This window comes from Rattus rattus, chromosome 18 (assembly GCF_011064425.1).
Source record: "Rattus rattus isolate New Zealand chromosome 18, Rrattus_CSIRO_v1, whole genome shotgun sequence".
Lineage (NCBI taxonomy): Eukaryota > Metazoa > Chordata > Mammalia > Rodentia > Muridae > Rattus > Rattus rattus.
The window spans coordinates 29,586,362-29,609,868 of NC_046171.1; the positions used below are offsets into that span (position 1 = coordinate 29,586,362).

The 23,507-nt window shown below is 41.0% G+C and overlaps 1 protein-coding gene across 1 annotated transcript; it reads left to right on the forward strand.

The window, feature by feature from the left end:
- Nucleotides 1-230: 230 nt before the first annotated feature.
- Nucleotides 231-22,872, forward strand: Gopc (golgi associated PDZ and coiled-coil motif containing). The gene is made up of 3 exons (XM_032889264.1): nt 231-742; nt 21,696-21,852; nt 22,809-22,872. The coding sequence occupies exons 1-3, from the start codon at nt 454-456 to the stop codon at nt 22,870-22,872; spliced, it is 510 nt and encodes a 169-aa protein (XP_032745155.1). The 5' UTR covers nt 231-453.
- Nucleotides 22,873-23,507: the final 635 nt, after the last annotated feature.

The following is a 23,507-nucleotide window of genomic DNA, read 5'->3' on the forward strand; positions in this document are numbered from 1 at the left end:
TCCCCTCTGCGACGTGGAACCTTTCCCTACTCTTCCTCCAATCTTTCCCAGTTGCCAAGTGGCCGCCTCACCCGTCTGCTTCGCAGGGTTTTGCCAGTAGTCAAAATGGCCGCAGGCAGGCTTGTGGAGGCGGAGGCTTTTCATTGGCCAAGCTTTCGGACGGCCCTGCCCACTTTCTCCCGCTGGGCTGCGCCCTCTCTGGGCTCCGCTACGCATGCGCGGCGGGGGCGGGCCGGCTTGCGGGCGGGTCTTCCGTGTGTCGCGGTCGCTGTTACTGCCGCGCTACCTTTGCGGCTCTGGAGCTACGCTGTCGGCGTTGGCGGCGCGAGGGAAGGGAAGGGACCTGCGGGGCGTGTGTGTGCGCGCGCGAGGGGCGCCTCGGTGCTAGCAGTTCCCCTCGCGCGGGGTGGGCGGCCAAGGTGAGCAGCAGTCGGCGAGGCCCTGGACGGCGCCATGTCGGCGGGCGGCCCATGCCCGGCGGGAGCCGGCAGCGGCCCAGGGGGTGCCTCCTGCCCTGTGGGGGTCTCCCCTGGTGGAGTGTCCATGTTTCGGTGGCTTGAAGTGCTCGAGAAGGAGTTCGACAAGGCCTTTGTGGATGTGGATCTTCTTCTGGGCGAGATCGATCCGGACCAGGCGGACATCACTTATGAGGGGCGTCAGAAGATGACCAGCCTTAGCTCCTGCTTTGCGCAGCTTTGCCACAAAGCCCAGACTGTGTCTCAGATCAACCACAAGCTTGAGGTGAGCCTCGGGGGCTGGCAGCAGTGGCATTCAATCCCAGGCTGTCCGAGGGCGTTAGATCCCATTTAACGCACTAGGAAAATGATCCTTAAAAACCTATCCACTGGACAGCTCAGCTCAGCTTCGAATGTGATGGAGAGTGCGTTTTATACGTGAGTGAAGCAAAGGCGTGCCGAGCGGGAGGGGGAGGAAAAGGATGGAGAACGGCGTGTAGGTCTCCAGACCCAGACGTCCTGTCATCCACCTCCCAGCATCTCATGCGGCGGGGACAGGAGCTAATCTCACTTACCCGCCTTGTAGGTGTTACTTTAACAGATATTCCCAAGATCTTCTGTCAGGGAATACCTCAGCTCTCCTCTTCTGCTTTGATAATGACAAGCTCGACCAATGTATTTTCAAAAGACAGATGCAGGTCTGATCATTCTCATCCGATAGCCCAGATCAACGTCTGCGTCTGTACACAGAGACATGCATGAACTTAGGGGGAGCCAATCAAAGCTCTTAGGGAAATGAAATGGAGTATCTCCTCCACGGTTTACACCCACACTTGGCAGCTATGTCTTCAGAGTTAGCTCCCTGTCAGTATTCAAATAACTCCTAACTTTGAGATGGCATGCATTTGTACTTTACAGTATTTCCCTAGTTTCAGACCTTTGAGACGATGTAAAGACAATCCTTTGCATAGTCTCGGATCAGAGTGAGGGGAGTGTGGTTGTAAACAGAAACTCCAAACCTATTTTGCGTGGAAAGTTAAACTAGGGCAGCATTACAAGCTTTAGAAATCATGATGAACTAACATTATATGGAAAGCATTTTAGAAATAGACAATTCAAATAGAGAATAGGTCCTTCGTTTTAAAAAGGATTTTTAAAACATGAGCTACCCTGAGACGTGTGAAGTTTTTTGTGCCTTTGCTTTCCCAAGAGCTCTTCACTATTAACTGTACTAATGAGAGTGCCCATTGTGCAAGGTTAATGTGTACACCAGATTGGTGTCCTGGCCTTGCTTAGTACTCTGCAATCTTTCATATGAGCCATGAAAAACATTTGCCACTAATATTTGATTAGCATCTCTTTACATATTGAGGATGTTATGATTTCTCTTTGGAAAGAGTGGGGTGAAAGTGCTTATGTAAAAGCCTTAAGTGTAAATAAGGCTGTCTCGATTTTTTTTTTTCCAGTGAATGGTAATTTCTAGAAGCTGAGTTTTCATGTAGTAAAATTGCATTTGGTGGTTTTTAAAATAGTATTTTAGCTTTAAAGATTAGGAGTAGCTTTTGCCAAATAACTTAAATACCATCTACATATTTAATCATATACTGGAGATAAATGGCTTTTAAAGCATAAAACAATTTACTTGTTTTTTAAATGACCTATGGAAGTTAAACAATAGTCCTTTCTGATGTTAGCAATAAAGTCTGATGGGGGGGTTCTATGAATAGAAGGTACTCAGGTTTTTTAAATACTTTAAAAGAATATTTCTCTAATAGACTGTGCATGTAATAACTTATGTGGTTTTTTTTTTCAGAAGTTATACTTACATATTCTAAGTCCATGTCCCAGCTTACAAAGTAGCATTACTTCTTAAAATAAAGAATGCTAGCATATCACAGTGTGAGTGTGGTTTTCAGTGTGACTGTAACTCTGGATTCAGAGATCTTAAGAAATGATGAGGAGGATAATTTGGATTTTGTTGCTTATATGTATATTCAACTATACACGATTCACCTGTGTCAGTTTATATACATAAAACATCTTACTTAGTTTTCATAGAATAACTGTGCACTACTGTGGAAAGACTTAGGGCTAGTCACAACTTTCAAAGTAGACCTAGTATGCCATATACAGACTCTCAGGGGATGTTCTCTAAACTGTTGACAATCTCCTGAGATTCTCAGTATTGAATCTTCTAAAGAATCTTGGGTGCTTTCTTGCTGTTTTAATTTTGTCTGGGTGAGCAAGTGACTAGAGTCTTCTGACTGTTCTTTGAGGATGTTGAGTAACATATGATGCTGTTTGCTATCTGTGTAGTAAGTGTCCCAAGTTCAGTGGTTTGAGATTAGTGCACCATCTTGTAATAAAATGTTTTATATTCTCAAGACATAGATAACTCCAATATTGGGTAATTTGTAATGGAATCCAGTGCCTTATTGGTGGAGACAGGTGGATGAAGTTTAAAGGCTGTCTGGGCCGCGGAGAAACCCTATCTCAAGAAAGCATATAAATTAAATGAATGAAACAAAACTCCAGACAAATGGAACTTCTGTATCCTTCCAATTGCCACTTTCCCTGTCCTTCTGCTTTTAGGTATTATACGCAAATTAATCTAGTGGTTGGTACTTTTCTCTTTTTTGGAAGGGTTGAGAAGAGAGGACAGAAGGACAGGGCAGAGGAGGGGAGGCTGGCCAGGAAACATTTGGGGCTGGGGAAAGAAAGGGGTCGGAGGAGGAAGAGAGTCAGAATGGGAAGAAAGAAACACTTTTACTGAAAAATAAAATCATTAGTTCCTTTTAAATTAAATATAAATGCCATCCACATAGCAGCTTTTTTGCTGTAAGTTATATTTGGCAAGAGATGTATATCAAGGACTGCATTGAAGAAAAAAAAATTAGAATATTTGAGGTAGACACCATTTCAAACTGAATCTCTCAAACTTTGTACATGCCTGAGAATTCCTGCTATGGTAGAGACACTTGGTTGAGGCCCAGCCAGAGTCACCAATAAAATGAAGAGTAATAATATGACAATAATAGATATAGAGGGCAAGCGCCATGGAGGCAGGGCCAAAATAACTCCCTCCATTTTGGAATGTATGCTCCAATTGTTGGCTCCTTTTAGGAAATACTAGCAAAACAGTACACTAGATGCACAACAGTGTCCTTGCCTTTAATCCCAACACTACGTAAGTGGAGATGAGGAGAATCTGGCACCCAGCTACACACATGAATCAGGCCAGCCCTGAATGACATTCTGTTCCACCTCAAAAAAAATGCACCTTCTATTACATGTCTTTCTTCCACAATAGCTGTATAGTTAAATGTCTCTTTGAAGTGACTGGACTGTTCCAGGATCGTTACTAGAGTAGGGCCTTGGTCGAAATTATGTAGGTATTAAACTGATGATATACTTGTTTTTGTGCAGCTTCAAATTAGTAATGTTGTTTTATTTATTGGTTTGGTGTGTAGGTATGTGGGTGGAGTGTAATGAGTGTAAAGGGAAAGAAAGCTCAACATCAGATATTTCCTCGTTGTTTTGAGATAGGATCTCTCAGTGAACTTGAGCTTGCCAATTTGGATAAACTGGCATTAAAGCCCTTGGGATGTCCTGTCTACTTTCCCATCCTGGGTAAGAGGCGCCCTCCATGTCTGGCTTTTTACTTTGGGTGGTGAGACCTGAATCAACCTGCATGCAGCATAGCAAATGCTTTATCAACTGGACCATCTCCGGGTCCATTATTGCATACCTTGAAACAGGATCTCCCTGTCATTGCTGCCTCTGTCTCCGCTCCTCCTGTCTCCATCTCTTAACCCAAGGCTGGAGTGAACTAACAGGAGTTAAGCTAAGAGACAGAAATATTATCTCACGTTGTATAAAGTAGAGGAACTAGGAAGGGGAAAGTATGGTGGGTGAGAGTTGATGGTGCATTTGAAAATCTGGGGAGTTGAAAGCACACAGGAAGTGAGATGGCAGGTAAGTGTGTGTAGGAACCAGACTGGCCTTGTTGCACAGGCTGTGCCATAGGCGTGGGCTTTATCTACAGGGGCAAGCATTTTAATGCCCCTAGACGAAGTGTCTCAGGGTGAGGTTAGAGTAGACTATCCTGATTTATAATATCCAGGTTTAAGGCAATAGACTATCCTGGCAGACATTTTAAGAAAATAAGAGTGAATGCAAGAAACCTTCGGAGCTTCAGGAGAGCCGTGTGCTATTATGGTGGCATAAACTGAGGTGATGAGAGAGAGAAGGCAAAGGAACCTTAAAGGCAAAAGTCAGCTAGAGTCAAGCTGGATTAGAATTAGGAGGATGAAGGACTTTAGGACAACTCTATGGTACCCTGCTCTTGTGTAGTTAGCTGTCTGGATAGATAGATATGTGACATTATTAGCAATAATGGTAATATAGCTAACTTCATTGATCAGTTACTATGGATTAGGCTCTGTTCTAAATTTGTTTTGTTTGCTTTTTACATATTCATCTCATTCTCACAGCAGTTCCTTTAAAAGGGTTTATAATTATGGGTTTTGTTATACTAGAGAAAGGATTTAAGAGGCCAACACAAAGCTAAAGAAATCATTCTTTATAAACTAATTTATGCTAGAAGAAGGATTGGAAGACAGACTGAAGCATCCGAAGAAGTGAGGATGGCTTAGAGAGGAAAAGGTAAGCTTTAGGAGAGGTGCATTACTTCATTGTGTTTTCAAGTTGATCGTGTTTTCTTAAGGGAAAAGGAATACTGTGGTAAGTGGCGATTTAATACTAAGATGCTGGGAACAGAAAAGTCACAAAGAGCTGGCACCGCGAGTGGCCTTGCATTATTTATACAGCAAGGAGTGAATGGTGGTGAGAAGAGATGGGGTGACGGAGTTGCCAGGATTTCTGTGTGATTTCTACTTGTTTTCTCTAAAATAGGAGCTCAGGTCCGTTGCTGAATTAAGAGGAAGTACTTGAAGAGAGTGGGAGAGGTTGTTGTAGCCATACACCAGGGGAAAGCCCAGAGAGATGAACTGCCAGGCAGTAAAGGACCTAGTTGGTGTCGTTTATCATAAGCACCACCACAGCCAGTGTACCCTGTGGTATGAATTTTTCCAACACTGTTGTTCAAGTGTGGACACATTCATGCAAGTAATACTTAGATTCCTGCAGTGTGGAAGCAAAGAAGTTTGTTAGATGGACAAGGATGTTATTAGAAATGAACGTAGGGGTAATGGTGAAGAAATGGGTGGAAGGAGGTTTAGCTAGGGAGCTGGTCGGTATGCGAAGACACAGTGGCTAAGACAGAAAGGAAGAGGGGATCACATTTGTTGGTACTGTAGTCACTAAGGTCACCCCTACCCCAATTCCTGTTCTCCAAAGTGATGCTGAGAAATGCTATTTAGGACTGACGAGCTCTGTAGGACCTGACTTCTGAAAGAGGAATTTTGCATTCTTTATCTTTATGATTCAGACAGACCTTTAAAAGGCAGTGACAATATTCTCAATTTCATTTCAGGACCCTTGGCACTTAAATTTTGGGGGCACAAGATAGCTTTATCTCTCTCTCTCTCTCTCTCTCTCTCTCTCTCTTTCTCTCTCTATGCATGTGTGTGTGCGCGCAGCACGCATGTGTGTGATTATTGTTTTAGAACTTGAAACCAAGAAAGCTGTAAATATTAATATTAATTTCGGTAGGGATGGACAATATATATTTAAATTTCAGTATGTAGTCTATGCTGGCCCCTTGGGATTCTCCTGCCTTGGCCTCCCAAGTATTATGATGGCAGCCACGCAACCACACTGTTAATGCTGATTCCATTTTAAATCTAAAATAGCTTTTCCAACATCAAGTAAAGTGAGCGAGCAGAGCAGCGTTGTTCTCCTTTAACATCTGGCTCAGTGGGTGCTCCTTGGACTCTTGCACGTATTGTTGTGTTCAGTTTCATTGGGATAGCATTCTGTTGGTAGGAAGAAAATTTGACCAGGAAGAAACCTGTAGCTTGAAAGGGAGGAGGAATATTCTGATAGCCCTGTCAGGTAACTGTCAATATTCTCTGGTGGTAAAAGTTGACAAGAATCCAGGAGGCAGAGGCCAGCAGATCTCTTGAGTTCCCAGCCATTATAGTCTATGCAGCAAGTCTGAGGCCAGCCAGGGCTATGCAGCGACACTCTGTTGTAAACCAAACAATTTCTCTAAAGAGGTAGTAAGAGATCAGATAAGACGGGGTGTGCTTAGAGTGTGTGGCTGTAGATGGGAGATCGTTTCTTAAAGGTTGACTGAAGTGTAGAATCTAAACCACTAAGATAACTGCCTTGGGACTGTTTTGTTTTAATCAGCACTATGAAGGTCTGTCTGTCTCCTGCACCTCCACCACCGTTTTGTTAATTATTGCTCTTTACCCAGGGATGATCATATAATATCATGCATGCATGGATCAGTTTGGAATGATTTTGCTGATTTTCTTCTCCTAAAAGCTTTTTACGATGCATCTTAAATTTTCTTTTTTTTCTTTTTCTTTCGGGCTAGGACCAAACCCAGGCCTTAAACTTTGCTAGACATGCTTCGCTCTCTCGAGCCACAAATCCCCAACCCAGATCTTACAGAATTTTAAGCATTACCTTTGTTAGTATTTCCCCATGTCTCAAGAAGGGAGGTCATCAAGCTCATGGTAATGAATTTCAAGTTTTCCAGGATTGCAATTTTTACTTAAAAACTCCAGCTTCATCTTTAGTAACGCATACCCGTCATATTCATCCTGAATGTATCTAATTACATATTTAATCTAAAGAACTGGTTTGTCCCTTTTTATATTATTATTTTGAGGCAGGGTCTCCACTATGTTAAAGTCAGACCATCCTTTTTTAATCCATGGTCTTCCTGTCTTAGCTCCAGGATGCTGGGGTTGGATATGCGTCACCACACTTGGCAAAACAGTCATTCTCCCAGAGTAAGATGTTCTTCAAAGAGAAAAAGTACAGTTTTAGTCAAACAGTTGCTTCGATGTTTTTCTTTGAGATAGCATATATTTGGTTTACTTAATAGATATGCTTTTCTTCTGTCTGATCTATAGAAAGATGAACATATGCTCATAGGTCAGAAACTTGTAAGACTTAGTGGTTTCCCTCTCTTTTGTTTGTAAAGACCATATGAGGAAACTGGGTGGCTGTAGTGCAGAGCATAGTACATGCAGGTGCAGATCTGCCCATACATTATTTTCGCACTCTGTCACATCAGCACTGTACTCACTAGGCGTTTGCATGTGAGTTCGAACATCAGCCTAGTAGAGAAGCAAGCACGTGTTATTACCATGAGAGTGGCTTGCACCTGTGAGAGCGTCCCGTGGGACGTGAGTGGGGAACTCGCGCCTTAGTAATGGCTGAAACTCTGACATAAGTAATAATGTGTTAAAATGGTTTTACAGGAGCCTTGGACATTTTACCTTAATACATATATTTATTTGGAAAATAATGCCTGGCACTAATTAGCACACATTTCATTCTTTTAGGTCTGTTCAGTGTACCAGACCTCTATAACCTTTGCTGAGGCAAAATGCATGCTTTTATTCACTGGTGTGCGTGCGTGTGTGTGGTGTGCGTGCGTGTGCATGTGCATGTGTTCAGATTTCAGTCCTGTGAATTCTGTGGATGTGTAATGGTATGGAAGACTAGAAATAAAAATGTGTTTTCCTATCTAGATTGCAGACCAATTTGGGAAGAAGTAGTAGCTAGTGAAGTTAGTGGTCATTATAATTGTATAGAAAAAAATATTTATACTGGCTAAATAAATTGTTCTTGCAAAACTTTCTCATGAGCAAACTGTGTGGAGGTTGATGTAAAAAGTAGGAAGGTCTTGTTTCTGCTTGAAAAAATGACAGGTTTGACCATTTAATGTATTTTTCAGTGTATAGTATTAGCCTTGTGTTTTAGAATAGAAATTCATTGGTTCTTCATAATTTTTTGAAAAGTAGGAAAGATACACTTTGAGCATAGAAGAAAAGAAAATAGGGGCGATCCTTAATATAAAAAGTGTGTTAAATGACAATTTGAATAAGAAGAAAGGGGAATAGAACAAAATACTTCTACTAGTTATATTGTCCCTTTGACTCTTGCCACAAGTGAAAAGGCCTTTGGAGAACGGTCGGACTCCTTTCTGTCTGATAGATTACACTTCTTTATATAAAAATCGCATGGTACATACTTTTAAAAGTACTTCTCAGGTCAGAGGTGATGACAGATATGTAATAAGCTTGTGTGTAGTATGTGTGTGTGTGTATGTATGTGCAAGTGTATGCAGGTGTTGTGGTGAACATGGGTCAGAGGTCAAGGTTGGGTGTCTTAGTTGCCATCACTTTATTTTTTTGCAGACAGGGTCTCTCTCTGAACCTGTGATCACTGATTCAGTCAGGCTGGCTGGTGGCGCCAAGCCCCAGGATCTGGCTCACTGCTGCTCAGCACTAGAATTATGGACTCCATGTTACAAGGTGGATTCAATGGTTAAGAATTATATTAGAGGGGTTGGGGATTTAGCTCAGTGGTAGAGCGCTTGCCTAGCAAGCTCAAGGCCCTGGGTTCAGTCCCCAGCTCCGAAAAAAAGAAAAGAAAAAAAAAAAAAGAATTATATTATAGGGAAAAAGAATTATATCAATAAGGAATTGTTTTTAAAAAGATTTTACCAGTTGGTTATCAAGTATCAAATAGTCAGCCATGAAAACATACATATAAGTAAAAATTGTACAGGTTTTATTTGAAAGAAATGTGTGTGTGTGTGTGTGTGTGTGTGTGTGTGTGTGTGTGTGTGTGTGATCCACAGGGTCCAACAGTTAAAAGAAAGAAGGCTATAAGTTTGAAAGAGAGCAGGAGAGCAGTGAGGGATATAAAGGTGAAGGACAGCAAAGGAGAAGGGTTATGACTATATCATAATCTCAAAAATAGGAGAGAGAAAGGTTTTCATGTAGGAGTGTTTTCCAAGTTTATATAGGTGCAACATGCGATGCCTAGTGCCTTCAGAATGGCATCCAGGCCTCTGGACCTAGAGTTAAGCTCTTGTGAGCTTCATGCAAAGAGCTGGAACCCAGTCCTCTGCCAAGAGCAGATGCTCTTAATACTGGAGCCATCTCCAGCCCAGGAATTGTCTTGATAGAATAGTTTGAAGACTAAGATGGGGGTTGAGGGATTTAAAGCTCGATGGTAGAGAAACACTGCAAAGTGCCTCAGTTGGTCCCCAGCTCGGAAAAAAAAAAAAAGAAAAGAAAAAGAAAAAAAAAGAAAAAAAAAAAAAGACTAAGATGGGGAGCGGAACTGTAATGACTCGTTCAGTGAAGGCCAAGTCGTCCTACAATACCTATGAGGTAAAATATCTATGTATCTCCTTCATTTCTGAAAGGATATCCATTTTACTTTGTACAGTATATTTTATTTATTTATTTATTTATTTATTTATTTATTTTATTTATTTATTTATTTATTTATTTTGGTTCTTTTTTTTGAGCTGAGGACGAACAGGGCTTCATGCTTCTTAGTGCTACACCCCTACCACTGAGCCTAAATCCCAACCCCTTTATGGGAAATTTTAATGTAATTTTTATGTTTGACATGTAATTATTAAACTTATTTATACATTTTTTTGATACTTTTGGTAAGAACATTTAAAACTGCCTTTTCTGGCTATTTTGAAGCACATTATTGGTAACCCAGGTATCTAACTGTACAATAGAGGCACCAGAATGTATTTCTCTCTACACCTATGACTTTGTATCTATGGTGATCTTTACCAATCCCGGCTCTTCAAGTCCCTCATGCCTCCAGAATGTCACTCTGTCCTCTCCTTCTATAGAAAATAATTTTTTAGGGTGCCACATTTTAGGTAAAGATCATGTAATATTCAGCTTTCAGTGTTCTGGATTATTAACATCAAATTATCCTCCATGTCATTTCACATGGCATTCCTTTATTTCTAGAACCCATCCGATCCTGTCCATATATACCATTTTGTGTGTGTGCACACAGGAACCATATTTTTTGTTCTTTTATCCATTAATAGGTACATAGGTTGATTCCTTATCTTAGCTATAACAAATATTGCTAAAGTAAGCATAAGGTTCCATATATCTCTTTGATGTACTGACTTCGTTTTCATATATCCCTAAATTGTGAGATTGCTGGCAGTTGTTTCTTTGATATTTTGGCTTCTTGTTTGCTTAAAGAAACAACATGCTGTCTTCTATGATGGCTGTACTATTTAGGTTTCTTTTTTCCCCCTCCATATTCTTGCTAGTGTTTTCTTGGTTTGGGTCCTATAGTAGTCACCTTTTTAACTTAGGGTGTGTGTGTGTGTGTGTGTGTGTGTGTGATGACTATTGTAGATTTAGTTTTTTTTTAACCTTTTTTTTTTAGTTATTTGTTCATGTGTGGGAATACACAGTCACTGTCTTCAGACCTGAGAGGGCATCAGATCTCATTCCCTACGGATGGTTGTGAGCCACCATGTGGTTGCTGGGAATTGAAGTCAGGACACTCTGAGAACAGGCAATTATGTAACCGTGAGCCACCTCTCAGCCATGGATTTGATTTCCTATGTAGCAGCATGGCTGATTCTATATATTTCATGATCTCTACTCCTGTTTTGTCCATTTCCCCCCTCCCTTTTTTGTTGTATTTGGTTTTTGGTTATTTGTTGTTGTTGTTTTGTCCATTTTAACCCGGGTTGTTTGTTGTTGAGTAGTCCTGGCACCTTATTGTTTTTTGGCTTTCTCTCCCTATGGAATAGTTTGCAAGTACATTCTTCCGCATTGTAGCTGTGTCTCTCTGCTAAATCGGTCTTGTTTTGCTGTTTTCTGGTGTTACAGTTCCTTTGTCTATTGTTGGTTTGCTACCGTTTGCCTTAGTTACTTTTGTTTGACTATGGAGGCACGTGACCAAAGGCAACTTGTGTTACAGTGTACTGACTCTTGACAGAAGCTGGCAAGAGTACATAGTAGTAAGGACCGACTTCTTCAATAAATGAAGTAAAGGGAAGGAGAATGCACATATAAGAGGAGGACATGAGGCTTATTTTTCGACCATACCATGTACTCTCTCATCTACCACACCCCACATCAACTCCGTGTGGTTAATGATCTCAGTGCAAGATGTGAAGTATAAGAAGGAACACTGTTGGAAGGCTTTGGGCGTTGCCTTGACTGTCTCCTGACTCCATTCCTTTGCTAAAATCTGATGATCCGGACCACCATCTTGGAAAATCTTTCCTGGGGTTGATTGAATGGCCTCGATGGGTTCCTAAGGAATGTCTGAAATGAACCTTTTGATCAGATGAAAAAGATGAAAAAAAGTCTACCAAATAAAATCTATATGTAATGTAATTTTTTAACTTTGGCTTTGATTGGTTTTTTGTTGTTTCTTTGTTTGTTTTGTTTTTGAGGCAGAGTCTTAATGTATTACATCTGGCTGTCCTGGAGACCCTACATAGACCAAGCTAGCCTCGACTTGCTCCTCTGTCTGGAGAGTGCTGGAATTTAAGGTATAAGCCACCACAGCCTGTGTTCTTTGTTTTTTTAAAATACTTTTGGGGGTGTTAGTTAAATTTGAAGGTTGAAATCAGCTGTTGTTGTTTAGTTTGTTTTTTAAAAACTCAACAGGTTAAGTATAATCTAGTAATTCCCATAAATTAATTTAATCTTAATAATTGAATTTGTAAACACAAAGCCTACTGTATGCATATACAGATCTGTTTCTTTAAAAAGTGAGCTTTTATTCACTCATACTCTCTCTTCTTCCTTCCTTCACAACTTCCTTTCCTTCCTTTCCTTCCTTCCTCTACCTCTCATAGATGTGTTGACCTCATAGAAATGGCTTTTTGATCCAAGTAAACAGTGCCAAAAAAAGAAAAGAGATTTAAGTAGTTAATTCTCGGTGGTTTACTGTTTTGTTCCAAATAAAAGTTAAAAAGTGTAACTGAGGGCTGTTAAAAGCATTGATGGTTGCTGGGAGAGGTGGGGGGGTAGTTTCTCAGTGATTCAGCCTGAGCATACAATCCATGCTTCCATGGATGGCTACACCAAACCTCACTGACAGTCTGAGCAGACTCAATGGATTGGTTGGATTACATTGATTGCATTGCATTGGATGGATGGATGGATGGATGGATGGATGGATGGATGGATGGATGGATGGATGGATGGATGGATTTGAGGGAAGGGAATGATGGAGGTGGGAGAGGGATGTAGTGGAGGGGAATGGGGCGTGGGCAGTTAGTTCATACTGTGGATGTACAGAGTCCTCAGACACTACTGTGCACTCAGGTAAAAACACACAGTTGCAGCACTGTGCCATATCATTCATGTTGAATAAAAAAGCACCTTGACACACAGAAAACTTATAGTATACTATTTCTTTTGTAAATATCTTTAAAATGAAATTGTTCTAAAATTTATTTGGAGGGGACAAACAATGAGAAAAGATCCTCATGCAAATTTTTTTTAACAGTTAAACTAGATTTCAACTTTGTTTGGCTGTGTGTCTTGGATAACCGTTTAAATCCTGCTTCCTTCCTTAACTGTAAACAAAGGATAAGTATGATAAAGACAATGTCCCTGCACCACCATATGTTAGGTAGATTAACTTGCTTTGTGGGGAGTGTGGATGTTATCAGCATAACCACACACAGGGACACACACACTTTTCCTCTTCTTTCGCCTGCTGCCACTGTGGATACCTCATGGTGCTGCCCTGGAAATCAGAACTGGGTGCAAAAATACCACTTGGTCACTGACCACCTACATGGTCTTAGAACAGGCAGCCCTAGATTGCACTACCTGAATTTGTCTTAGTCATAGTAATCATAGTCCCTGTGTTCTTATGGTCTCTTTCTAGGAGTTAAAAAGTATATGTAGAAGTTTTAAATAACTAAGTTTTAAATAACCCAAAAGTTTATATGTTTAAATTTTCTTAGGCAGAAATGCATATTTTAGGCAAAAAAGAAAGGGTTACTAAATATTATAGAATTTAGGTAAATTTGAAGGTCTTTTGTCCCAAGATGTAAATATAGCTCTTCAGATTTTGATTACCTGAATCTTCTAGTTTTTTACTTTATGTATATGATTGTTTTGTCTGCTTGTATGTCCTGTGAACCATGCATGTCAGTGCCTGTGAAGGCCAAGAAGAAACATAGGATCCCCTGAAATGGAGTTACAGATGGTTGTGAGTCACCATGTGGGTGCTGGGCATTGAACCTGGGTCCTCTGGAAAGAGCAGCAGTGCTCTTAATTGCAGACATCTCTCTAGCCCCAATATTTTTATGTTTAATGAAATGTGGGGAAAATTACTTCATTAATTGAACCCATGTAATGCATGGCTTTCAAATTGAATACCCATTCATGCTCCTATTTTTCTTGTCCTTGCCGGAGGTAATTAGATCTGGTTTTTCATTTGAATATCTTTATTAATAACATAGATTTTGCATGTATTAATACATCATGCTATTTGTGAATAAAGGAGAAAAGTAGCTACTAGACTATATATATCTGTAATGAAATATCGCTACACCATGTTCTTACTAGAAGGCTGAAAACCTTAGTTCCTACTCCCAGTTTACAAAAATGCAAAAATGAAAAAATGCATTGAAGACATTGCAAGAAAGTCAAAACAGAAAAGAAAAGGCAGTGGTAGGAAATGAGATAAAAAATAATGTTACAGGTTAAATACCTGAATTTAAATTTTCTTGGGTATGCTGGGCTTAACACAAGCCACATATATTCAGTACAAACATTAGAAAATATTTGTTTTCTTTTTTATAATATTTCAGAGGTCCTTAGAAGTACAGGGTTTTGGGGTTTTTTGTTTGTTTTACTAAGGACTTTTCTAAGCGAGGGCTTAGCAGCACTTTAGAAGACCAGGCTTCAAAGTGCCCAAAAAGGTGTCCAGTGGAGTGTGCTAAATCTAATAACTTTTCCTCGGTGGATAATTGGTTAATAAACCGTCTTTATGGTAGTTTTTTCTTTGTGGAGTTTTTCTGTTGAAAGTTAGCAAAGGTGATAGAAACTACCTTAAAGCTTAGAAGGTGGTAGAGCACTTGTCTAAGTTTGGTCCTCAGTGCTGAAAGGCAAAGAGCAAAACCGCTTACATACTCCGTGGACACAGTGACAACGAAATGCTGCTGTTTTATCTATTACATGTGTTTTACTGTATACAAGGGAGTCAGTTCGGCTACTATTATCTCTTTAAGCATTTTAAATCGTAATGAAATCTCTGATTTGGCATAATAAAAAGTCTAGATCTGCATTTGCCTTACTGGTGATTTACTAACTAGTGTGATGTGGCTATTGTGTGTGCTTGAACTATGGCTAGTTCTGGTTTAGATGTGCTGCACAGATATCCACATAACGAACCTGCCAATGGTGTAAAAATTAATAACTCAGTATTTACATCAGTTGTGTTTATGTATATTGTGTTAAATGAACCACTGCAGAAATTTATTTATCCACCTTTTTTACTAGTCTCTCTCTCTCTCTCTCTGTGTGTGTGTGTGTGTGTGTGTGTGTGTGTGTGTGTGTGTGTGTGTGTGTGTGTGTGAGACAGAGTCTCAGGTAGCTCACCTTCAGTTCACTTAGTGGCTGTGGCCGGCCTTCAGACCCTAATTTTACTGTTTCCCTACTGGGTGTGCAGACACAGATCTGACTTTTTAAAAGCGTCTTTACATGTTTGCCATGTCAGTTCTCCTTCTTCACCATATGGATCCCCAGGTGTTAAATTAGGTTGTCAATTTGATGCTTGGGCACCCTACTTAACCATCTCCTGGCCCCTATTGACTAAATGTAGTTACCAGAAAAATGTAAATCAGATGTCTGGCTGCTTCTGTTGCAGTGTTGGTGTAAATGCTGCTTTCCTATAATAAAAGGTAGGGAAGTGAGAAATAGCGATCTAAGGAAGACTGTGATTAAAGAACTTTTGTTTCAAAAAAAATTGTTTTTAACTTAAAAAGAGAAACTGCAATCACAAAACAAAATCTAATGGGCGACTTTCCAACAAAACTAGGGATGAAGGTGGTGTACCAGCTGCTTTGTGTGTCAACTTGACACAAGCTGACATTATCACAGAGAGAGCCGCCTCCCTTGAGGAAATGCCTCCATGAGACCCAGCTGTAAGGCATTTTCTCAACTAGTGATCAAGGGGGGAGGACCCAGCCCATTGTGGGTGGTGCCATCCCTGGGCTGGTGGTTCTGGGTTCTGTAACCAAGCTGAGCAAGCCAGGGGAACAAGCCAGTAAGTAACATCCCTCCATGGCCTCTGCATCAGCTCCTGCTTCCTGCCTGCTTGGGTTCAGTCCTGACTTCCTTTGGTGATGAACAGCAGTGTGGAAGTGTGAGCTGAATAGACCTTTCCTCCCCAACTGAAAGCTTCCTGGTCATGATGGTTTGTGCAGGAATAGAAACCCTGACTAAGACAGAAGGTATCCTCACAAACTCCAGAATATGGTGAGCTGAAATGCAGGACCTTCTCCTTATCTCATGTGGAAAAACTCCCATATAGCGAAGGGTTTCAAGAAAGGCCAGACACAAGTCACCAGCAAATGTTTTGGGAGTGACTATCCCTTGACTGGAAAACTAAAGCAGGCAGGTCACAGGCCAGAGAACTGCTTCCAGGTTACAGGGAATCTGGACAGACGGTATGGTGTGGGTGTCTCTGTACAAGCTGAAGATTCAAAATGTCTGGGGTGTACTCTCAGGTTTAGAAATTTCAATTGAAAATAAATGTATGAGTTAGATGTGGGGGGTGGGGCTGTGTGTGTGTGTGTGTGTGTGTGTGTGTGTGTGTGTGTGTGTGGTATTGACCATTCTCCATGGTAAGAAAAATCTTATTATCTATTTATGGATGGTATAAGTGGCATAAGTGGGTGGCATAAGTCATGGTCTTCACATGGAGGTCAGAGAATAACTTGGAGGTTCTCACCTCCCACCTTTTTTGTGTTTCAAGATGGTCTTACTGTGTAGCCCTAGCTGGCCTGGAACTCACTGTATAGGCCAGGCTGGTCTCCAGCTTAGTGGGATCTGCTTGTCTCTGCCTCCCGGGTGCTGCGATGAAGGACATGAGCCGCCCCGTCAGGTTGCGATCGCCTTGTGTTGAGGAGACAGCTGTCTTGTTCTTTCTCCTGCTCTACTCTCCTCTCCTCCCGGCTCACTTTAGGAGTACTGGGACTGTGGCTGCACCCTTACACATCTGGCTCTTTATTAGGGTCCAGAGATTGTACTCAGGTGTCAGACTCGTGCAGCTCGCACTTCTGCCCGCCCACTCACCTCCCCAGCCCTCTGTCTTTATTTATTTGGTTTTGAGACATGGTCTCTCACTGAGCTTGAAACTCATCAATTAAGCTAAACTGGCCAGAAAATCAGCTTCAGGGATCCTCTTGTCTCTGCCCCGACTTCATATATTGCTGGTGGGAACAGCAGTGGTTCCCCCTGTGAAATCAATGTGGAAGTCAGTGTACCAGTAGTTCCTTTGAAAGTTAGTTGTAGACATACCACAGCACCCAGAATTCTCACTTCTAGGTCTGTACTCAACATTAACCTTCACATCCTCTTTCCTATTGTCAGTTCTAACAGCTCTTAAGCTCATTCAGTTGTGTCGACTTGGAATGCGTGATGTTTTGATTTGTTTACATTGTTTTGGTTTTAGATACCAAAGTTTATTTAAAGAAAATTAAAAGTACACTATAAATTATTTTCATAGCATTTACATTAGTAATCTTGATTTAAGGTATTTGGATTACAAAAGGTTATATGTAAATATTAGTTATTTTATGTAAGGGACTTGAGCATTCCATAACCTTGGCATTTACAAGAGTCTCAGAACCAATCACAGAACAACTTTCCATTTTGTAACCCACAATTTTCCTCCGAGATACAGTCAAGAAAAGTAGATTCGGCCTTTAATAATTGACAGACAGTTTTATCAGTATCATGTCTCTCATCAAAGGGGACACCCATCCAAAGTAAAAGAAGTTGATACATTGTGTCTTATGTGAAAAATTACATGAAATGAAAATACAGTGTAAGCCAGCTTTAAGCACACTCTGGAAATAGAAGGCCAGTCAATGTACACTATATTTGCATTGGTATAACATTGAAAAAAAACAGACTGCTCCGTTTTTAAAAGTCGTGTGCTCATTAAATAGATACACTTATTTTTGCTAATGTGTTACTTGTGCATTACTCTGATGTGAGCTATACTGAATAAAATTGTTATAAAGGAAGGGGTGGCAGGGCGTAGCCCAGTGTTAGAGGTTTGCCTAATATACACAAGGTCCGGGCTCGAGCCTCAACACTACCAACAGTACAAGGACAGAGGTGAAGAGGACTGACCTGTGGAGCATCTACAGGAAGGAAGGAAAAAAGCAGCATCTCGTTCCTTTTCTGTGATGGAGTAAGCTGACAGGAGCCACACTGGGGCTACATGCAGTCTGCAGTCTCAGCACTGAGGAGGCAGGGGCAGGACCAGCCTAGTCTTCTTGTGCTTCCAGGCCAGCAGAGCTATATCAACTCTGTCGAAAAACAGTAGCAACGACACAAAGGCCTCACAGGGTACAGGCACCTGACACACAAGCCTGAAGAACTGACTTTTGTTCTGTCCCCGGAACTCATGTCAAAAGTAGGGGAAACAACTGGACAAAGTTTCCCTCTGCCCTCCCACATGCCTGCCCTCTTTACTACTACTAGTAATAATAAGTAAAATAAAAACTAAAAATGTCTTCTTTGGCAAAGCAACTTGAAGAAAGGTTCTATCTCTAACTATATAGTTCCTTGACATGGAGGACAGCTGGGCACACTGTATCCATAGTCAAGTGGCAGAACCAGTAAATGCTTGCTGGCAGTGCTTTGCCATGGCTTTGTTCTGTACTCTAGCTCCTCTACCGGAGAATGGTTCTACCTACAGTTATGGTGGTCCTCCCACGAATTAACATAGCCAAGATCTCCCCTGCATTAGCATGCAAGACCACGTACACATACACTCCCAGGTAATTGTAAATTCTGTCAGGTTGGCAATCAACACAGCCCTCACATGTGACAGTATTTTTTGCCAGTACATTCTGGTTTGATGTCCTGGTACAGTATCTTTTTTGATTTCCCTCTTCAACCATCTGACAAGTAATTTCCCAAGCCCCAGTCCCTGACCTTCTCTACATGACTGTGTTGGGGCATTAATGTGTATCTCTGCTCCTAGGCCCAGGGGCAAGCCTCAGCTTTACTTCTTTCTGGTGCTCTTCTGGGACTATTCTTGTTCAGGTCCATTGTGATTTACGAGATAGCGTATCTGAGACCTGTCTTCTTCCTCTAAGTCGCTCTTTTCTTTATCTCTGTATCATTTGCATCTACGACTTCACTTTGGGAAGGTTTTTTTTATTTTAAATGTATTTGCACAATGCAAGTCTTCTAACAATGGTTCTAACATTATAAAGTCTTTTCTTTCCATTTATAAACTTACCATGCAGCAGATCGTTGTTCCCGTCAGTTGACTTTCTTTGGAGCTGAGCTGTTTGTATACACTACCCCACATTTGTTTTTTTTTCCGTGACAATAAAGTTTCTCTGGCCTTTTAATTTTTAAATTGAAGATTAAAGTTTTAAACTCTTGAGTTGAGTGGAAAGTGAAGTGCAGGTGCTGGCTAGGCCGGGAAGAGTAGACATAAGGGCCATGTGCAGTGCATGGCAGTAAAAACAGTGTCAGCCATACGAGACAGAAAGCCTCTGGTGGGATGAAGTGAGGCCTCGTGGGGGCTTTTCTGCTGTAACTTGGCAACGTTCAGTCAGCTCCGATGTGCAGAGCTCACTGTGATCTCAGCACTTGGACCTTAAAAAATTGCTACACAGTGCAAAGGGTAATTTTCTGACAAAACAAACCACAGCTTCCTAAATGAGGGTTTGTGCTCCCATATGAGTCATGTAACTGAATATAGGGCTCCCAAAATATTGGAGAACAATAAAAAGGTTTCTGGAACAGCAGCAAAGCAATTCAAGCCAAACACACATTGGGTCAAGGTGTTCTGGCGGCACCTGCCATATGTCTGTCACTGGCGTCATGCAACCTTGGTTCTGAGTCCACATGCAGTTTACGCTGTGCATGCTGTTACCACACAGTGCTGATGACTGAAACGGGCAGGCTAAGATACCCCGGAATTATAGTGATGAATGATATGTTCTTACATCGTATACGGTCTTCTGTTCTTACAGATGTATGCCTTACAGAAAATGAGACTTGAGATTGTCTCATCATTCTTCAGCATGTAAAGCTCATATTAGTCTATCCCTGGGTTATTTGTATTTAAAACTAGAAATTGATGTTTGAGTTTCTTACTTTGATTTCCTAAAAAAAAAAAAAAATGTTGAAAAGCCAAGGAGATGGCTGAACAGGTAAAAAAGCACTTGCTGTGAAAGCTTCAACGAGTTTAGATCCATGAACCAATGTAACATAATAGTATGTGTCTATAATTGTGAGATGTGGGACAGAACAGGAAGGAATTCCCAAGCTCAAGAGTCCAACCTGGAATATTCGGTGCAGCAGCAAGGAAGAGAGAGTGTGCATCCAAGGTGGGAGGGTGAAAGGGGAGGGCCAGACCCAAGGTTTGTCCTCTGACCTCCATACACAAACAGCACTCACGAGGATGACAGTGACACCGCTAAAATAAGCAGTATTTTTTGGAGGCCTAGTTCATGACTCGGTGTTTAAACATTTGCGGCTCTTTCAGATGACCAGGTTCAGGTCCAGCACCCACGTCAGGTAGCTCCAGAACCTTCTGGAATTCCAGCTTGAAAATCCGTACCTTCTGGCTTCATCGTACTTGGACATACAGGACATGTGCATACATGTAGCCTACTTGCATCAAATGAAAATAAATCTTAAACTAATAATAATTATTAATCATTGATTTTTGTTTGTTAAAATGAATTTGGGATTATGGAAAGAATTTCAACAACTTCTGAAATAGCCCTAGCCATATTTCTGCATGCAGAATCTTAGTCTGCATTGACTGTTACCAAGTCAAAATATTGGTCATTCGAAATGTTGAAGGTGTTCTACCTAAGGTTTAGCCAACCTGACATGTTGTCATCTGTGAAGTTCACAAGTGAGCGATAATAATCAAATTGAAAAAAAACCTCATGTTTTAAGTATGTTACCATTTTGTGTTGGGGCTGCATTCATAGCTGTCCTCAACCACGGGGCACCCGTGGACTGAGATGAGCTTAAGGATACTACCTATGTCTTAGGTATCACACCTCATTCAAACTATGAAAATAAACAAACAGACCTCGTTATACAAATTATTATTGATCTTTAATAAGCGATAGATCATCTATATGATTTCTTTAGATAAATTTATTATTTATTAGGAAGTGTTTTGTGTATATATTTTATATAACTTCTATGTGACTGGGGTTTGTGTAAACATCAATGATAAAGTCGTAGAAGGAAGCTAGAAGTGGAGGGGCAGGCACAAGCTCATGATGAAATACATGCTTTAAGGAGACACATGCCGTGCACAGGGAATATGCAATGAAATTTAAAGAAAAAAGGCAAGCGGTGTAGTTCAGTTCATAGAGGTGCCCTCGCACACACAAGGGCCAGGATTCAGTCCCTGGGCACTCATAAATAGAGCATGGACACACACCTCGTTCTTGAGCACCAGGGTGAAGGGCAGAAAGACCAGGGGTTCAGAACCATCCTCACTACATAGCCAGTTCAAGGCAGCTTGGACTAGAAACTATTTGAATAGTGAATATTGCCAGTGAAGGAAAAGCTTAAGAAGTCTAATGTAGGCTGGTAGTTTCTGGGTTGAAGACAGAACCCACTAACATGTGATTATGTTAGCGGACAGCCGTAATACATACTATGTGAGTGGGAGATGAGCTCTGTCCACTGATGTAATCTAAAAGCTTTGAGGGAGACGAAGAAAACCCCCGACAGTGTTAATGTAAGCCATGCAAAATGGAAGTAAAAGACACTGAAAATTGAGTTCTCTTGCCGCCCACATTTTCACCTGGTTTCTGGCCATTTTAATTCTTTTATTACAGTTTTATTTACTTATTTGTGTGTAGCATGTAGTCCTGAGGATCAAGCTTGACAGCGTGTGCTTTACCCACTAGCATCTATCGTCAGTTTGGATGGTCAGCTAACAACCAGTGTTTAAGTTTTTCACTTCAGGATTATCTCTTTGTGTTTCTTGAATAGTATGAAAGAACAATTAAAGCCCACCACTGCTTTCTATGCTCTCTAAGGCCCCAGTTGGTGGATCTGCGGTCTGAACTGGCTGAGACTCAGGCAGAAAGTTGTCCTGGAGAAGGAACCACGACCAGCTCCTCCAGCTCATTCACTCAGCTTCAACTTCATGCCAAGACAGCCCAAGCGTTGACTCTGGTGCCATTAAGGCCAAGGTGGTAAGTAAAGCGAGGTCGCCTGTGTGTTGGAGTGGAAAGGTGACTTCTAGCAGGATTTACAGTTATAAACAGTGATCACGGTGAGAATTGAGGCAGTAGGAAGTTTGTGGTCATATTCACCATAAGCGTCTGATCAGCTCAATACCTGGTAGAATAAAAGTGCTCTATTTTCAAGTATGTGTAAATATATTTAAAGGGTTATTAAAAGATATAACATAAACAAGGTTTGTTCTGCCTGTTGGGTTAAATTCAGTTTTGCCCGTAGAGCAAATGCTAAGTAGCATTGAGATTGTTCTTGAATAATGGTTTTGTTGGTTTTTTTCCTCCAACTGACCCAGAGACAGGCATCTCAAGATGATGCAACCCTCTGTCTGTCCTAGAGTTAGGTTCTTGTTTGTTTTTCTGCATTTTTTTGCAGATGGGTCCCAACCTTAAGAGGTTCCTCTGTGTCTGTCTAGTTAAATGGGAAGAATGTAAAGAGGGACAGAACAGTTCTTCTCAGCTGTTGCCTTTGGAAACAAAGGTTCACTCACTAAATCTCGTAGTCATTTTTGTCAGCCCTCATTCCGTGAAGCTTCTCTTGTTGATCCAAGCCTAACAGTAAAATTGGTGCTGATAATACAGAGAAGGGACAGTGTGGTTAAAAGCCACCAAGTGTCTTAGCTCTCAGTAGTGTAAGCATTTCTGCTACGTGCGACTGAGCATTCATTAACGTCTGCATATGTCATTATGGGTTCCCTCTAGTTAGCCATATGCCATCTCAATTAAAACTATTTAAGTAGAAAACAAACTGCAAAACTGTTTCAATTCAACCTATGGATTAGTGTAGTCTGTGTGCCAGACATTTTAGCTACATATGTGGCGTCAGCAGTAAGAGAAGGCTTAGGAGAGACAGGCAGGGAGCTGCCTGTAGGGGCATGTCAGTTTTTCCTCATTTGCTCTTCATTGTGTTGAAGCTTTCACACTGGCGCGTTGGACTCGACTTCGCACTCAAATCCTCCTGAGGACCTCATCGCCTGAGGGCCATGGATCTGTGTCAATGGGGACGCTGAGACAAGCTATATGAGAAAGTAACATTGAGGAGGCATTTCATCTTCATTAGAAGCTCCTTAACTTTCAGTAGGTGCTTTATAAACAAATATTGGGCCAAATGTACTGGCTAATTTTAACTTTTAAATTTTTGAGGTTAATATTATCACTGTTTCTAGATTTGCAAATATATTAGTAATAATAATGAGCTTTACCCAACTGATACTCAATATGTGGAAATTTTCCTTGTAATGATAATACCACTAGATAATTTGTTTGTTTGATGGTTTTCTAATATAAAACTTTTTCTTGTATCTGAAGTCTGTTCACTCTGTGGAGGATCTAGTAAATCTGTCATTTCTCTTGCTTAAATGTCCTGTTGAAATGCTCTGGTGTTTTATCATATTAGCTGTTGTCACACTTTGTATTTTGGAAGTGATGTTAATGGTTTTCAGGGTTCAGATACCTGAAAAGGGGTACCCATTGTCTTGTCCCACGCGTATGTGCCTAAAGACTTCATCATTTGTGACTTACAGCCATTATTTACAGAGAAACCATCAACTTTGAGGACATAACTTCCCCTTATACTTTGGCAAAAATATCCACATGAGGGGTATCAGATGCGT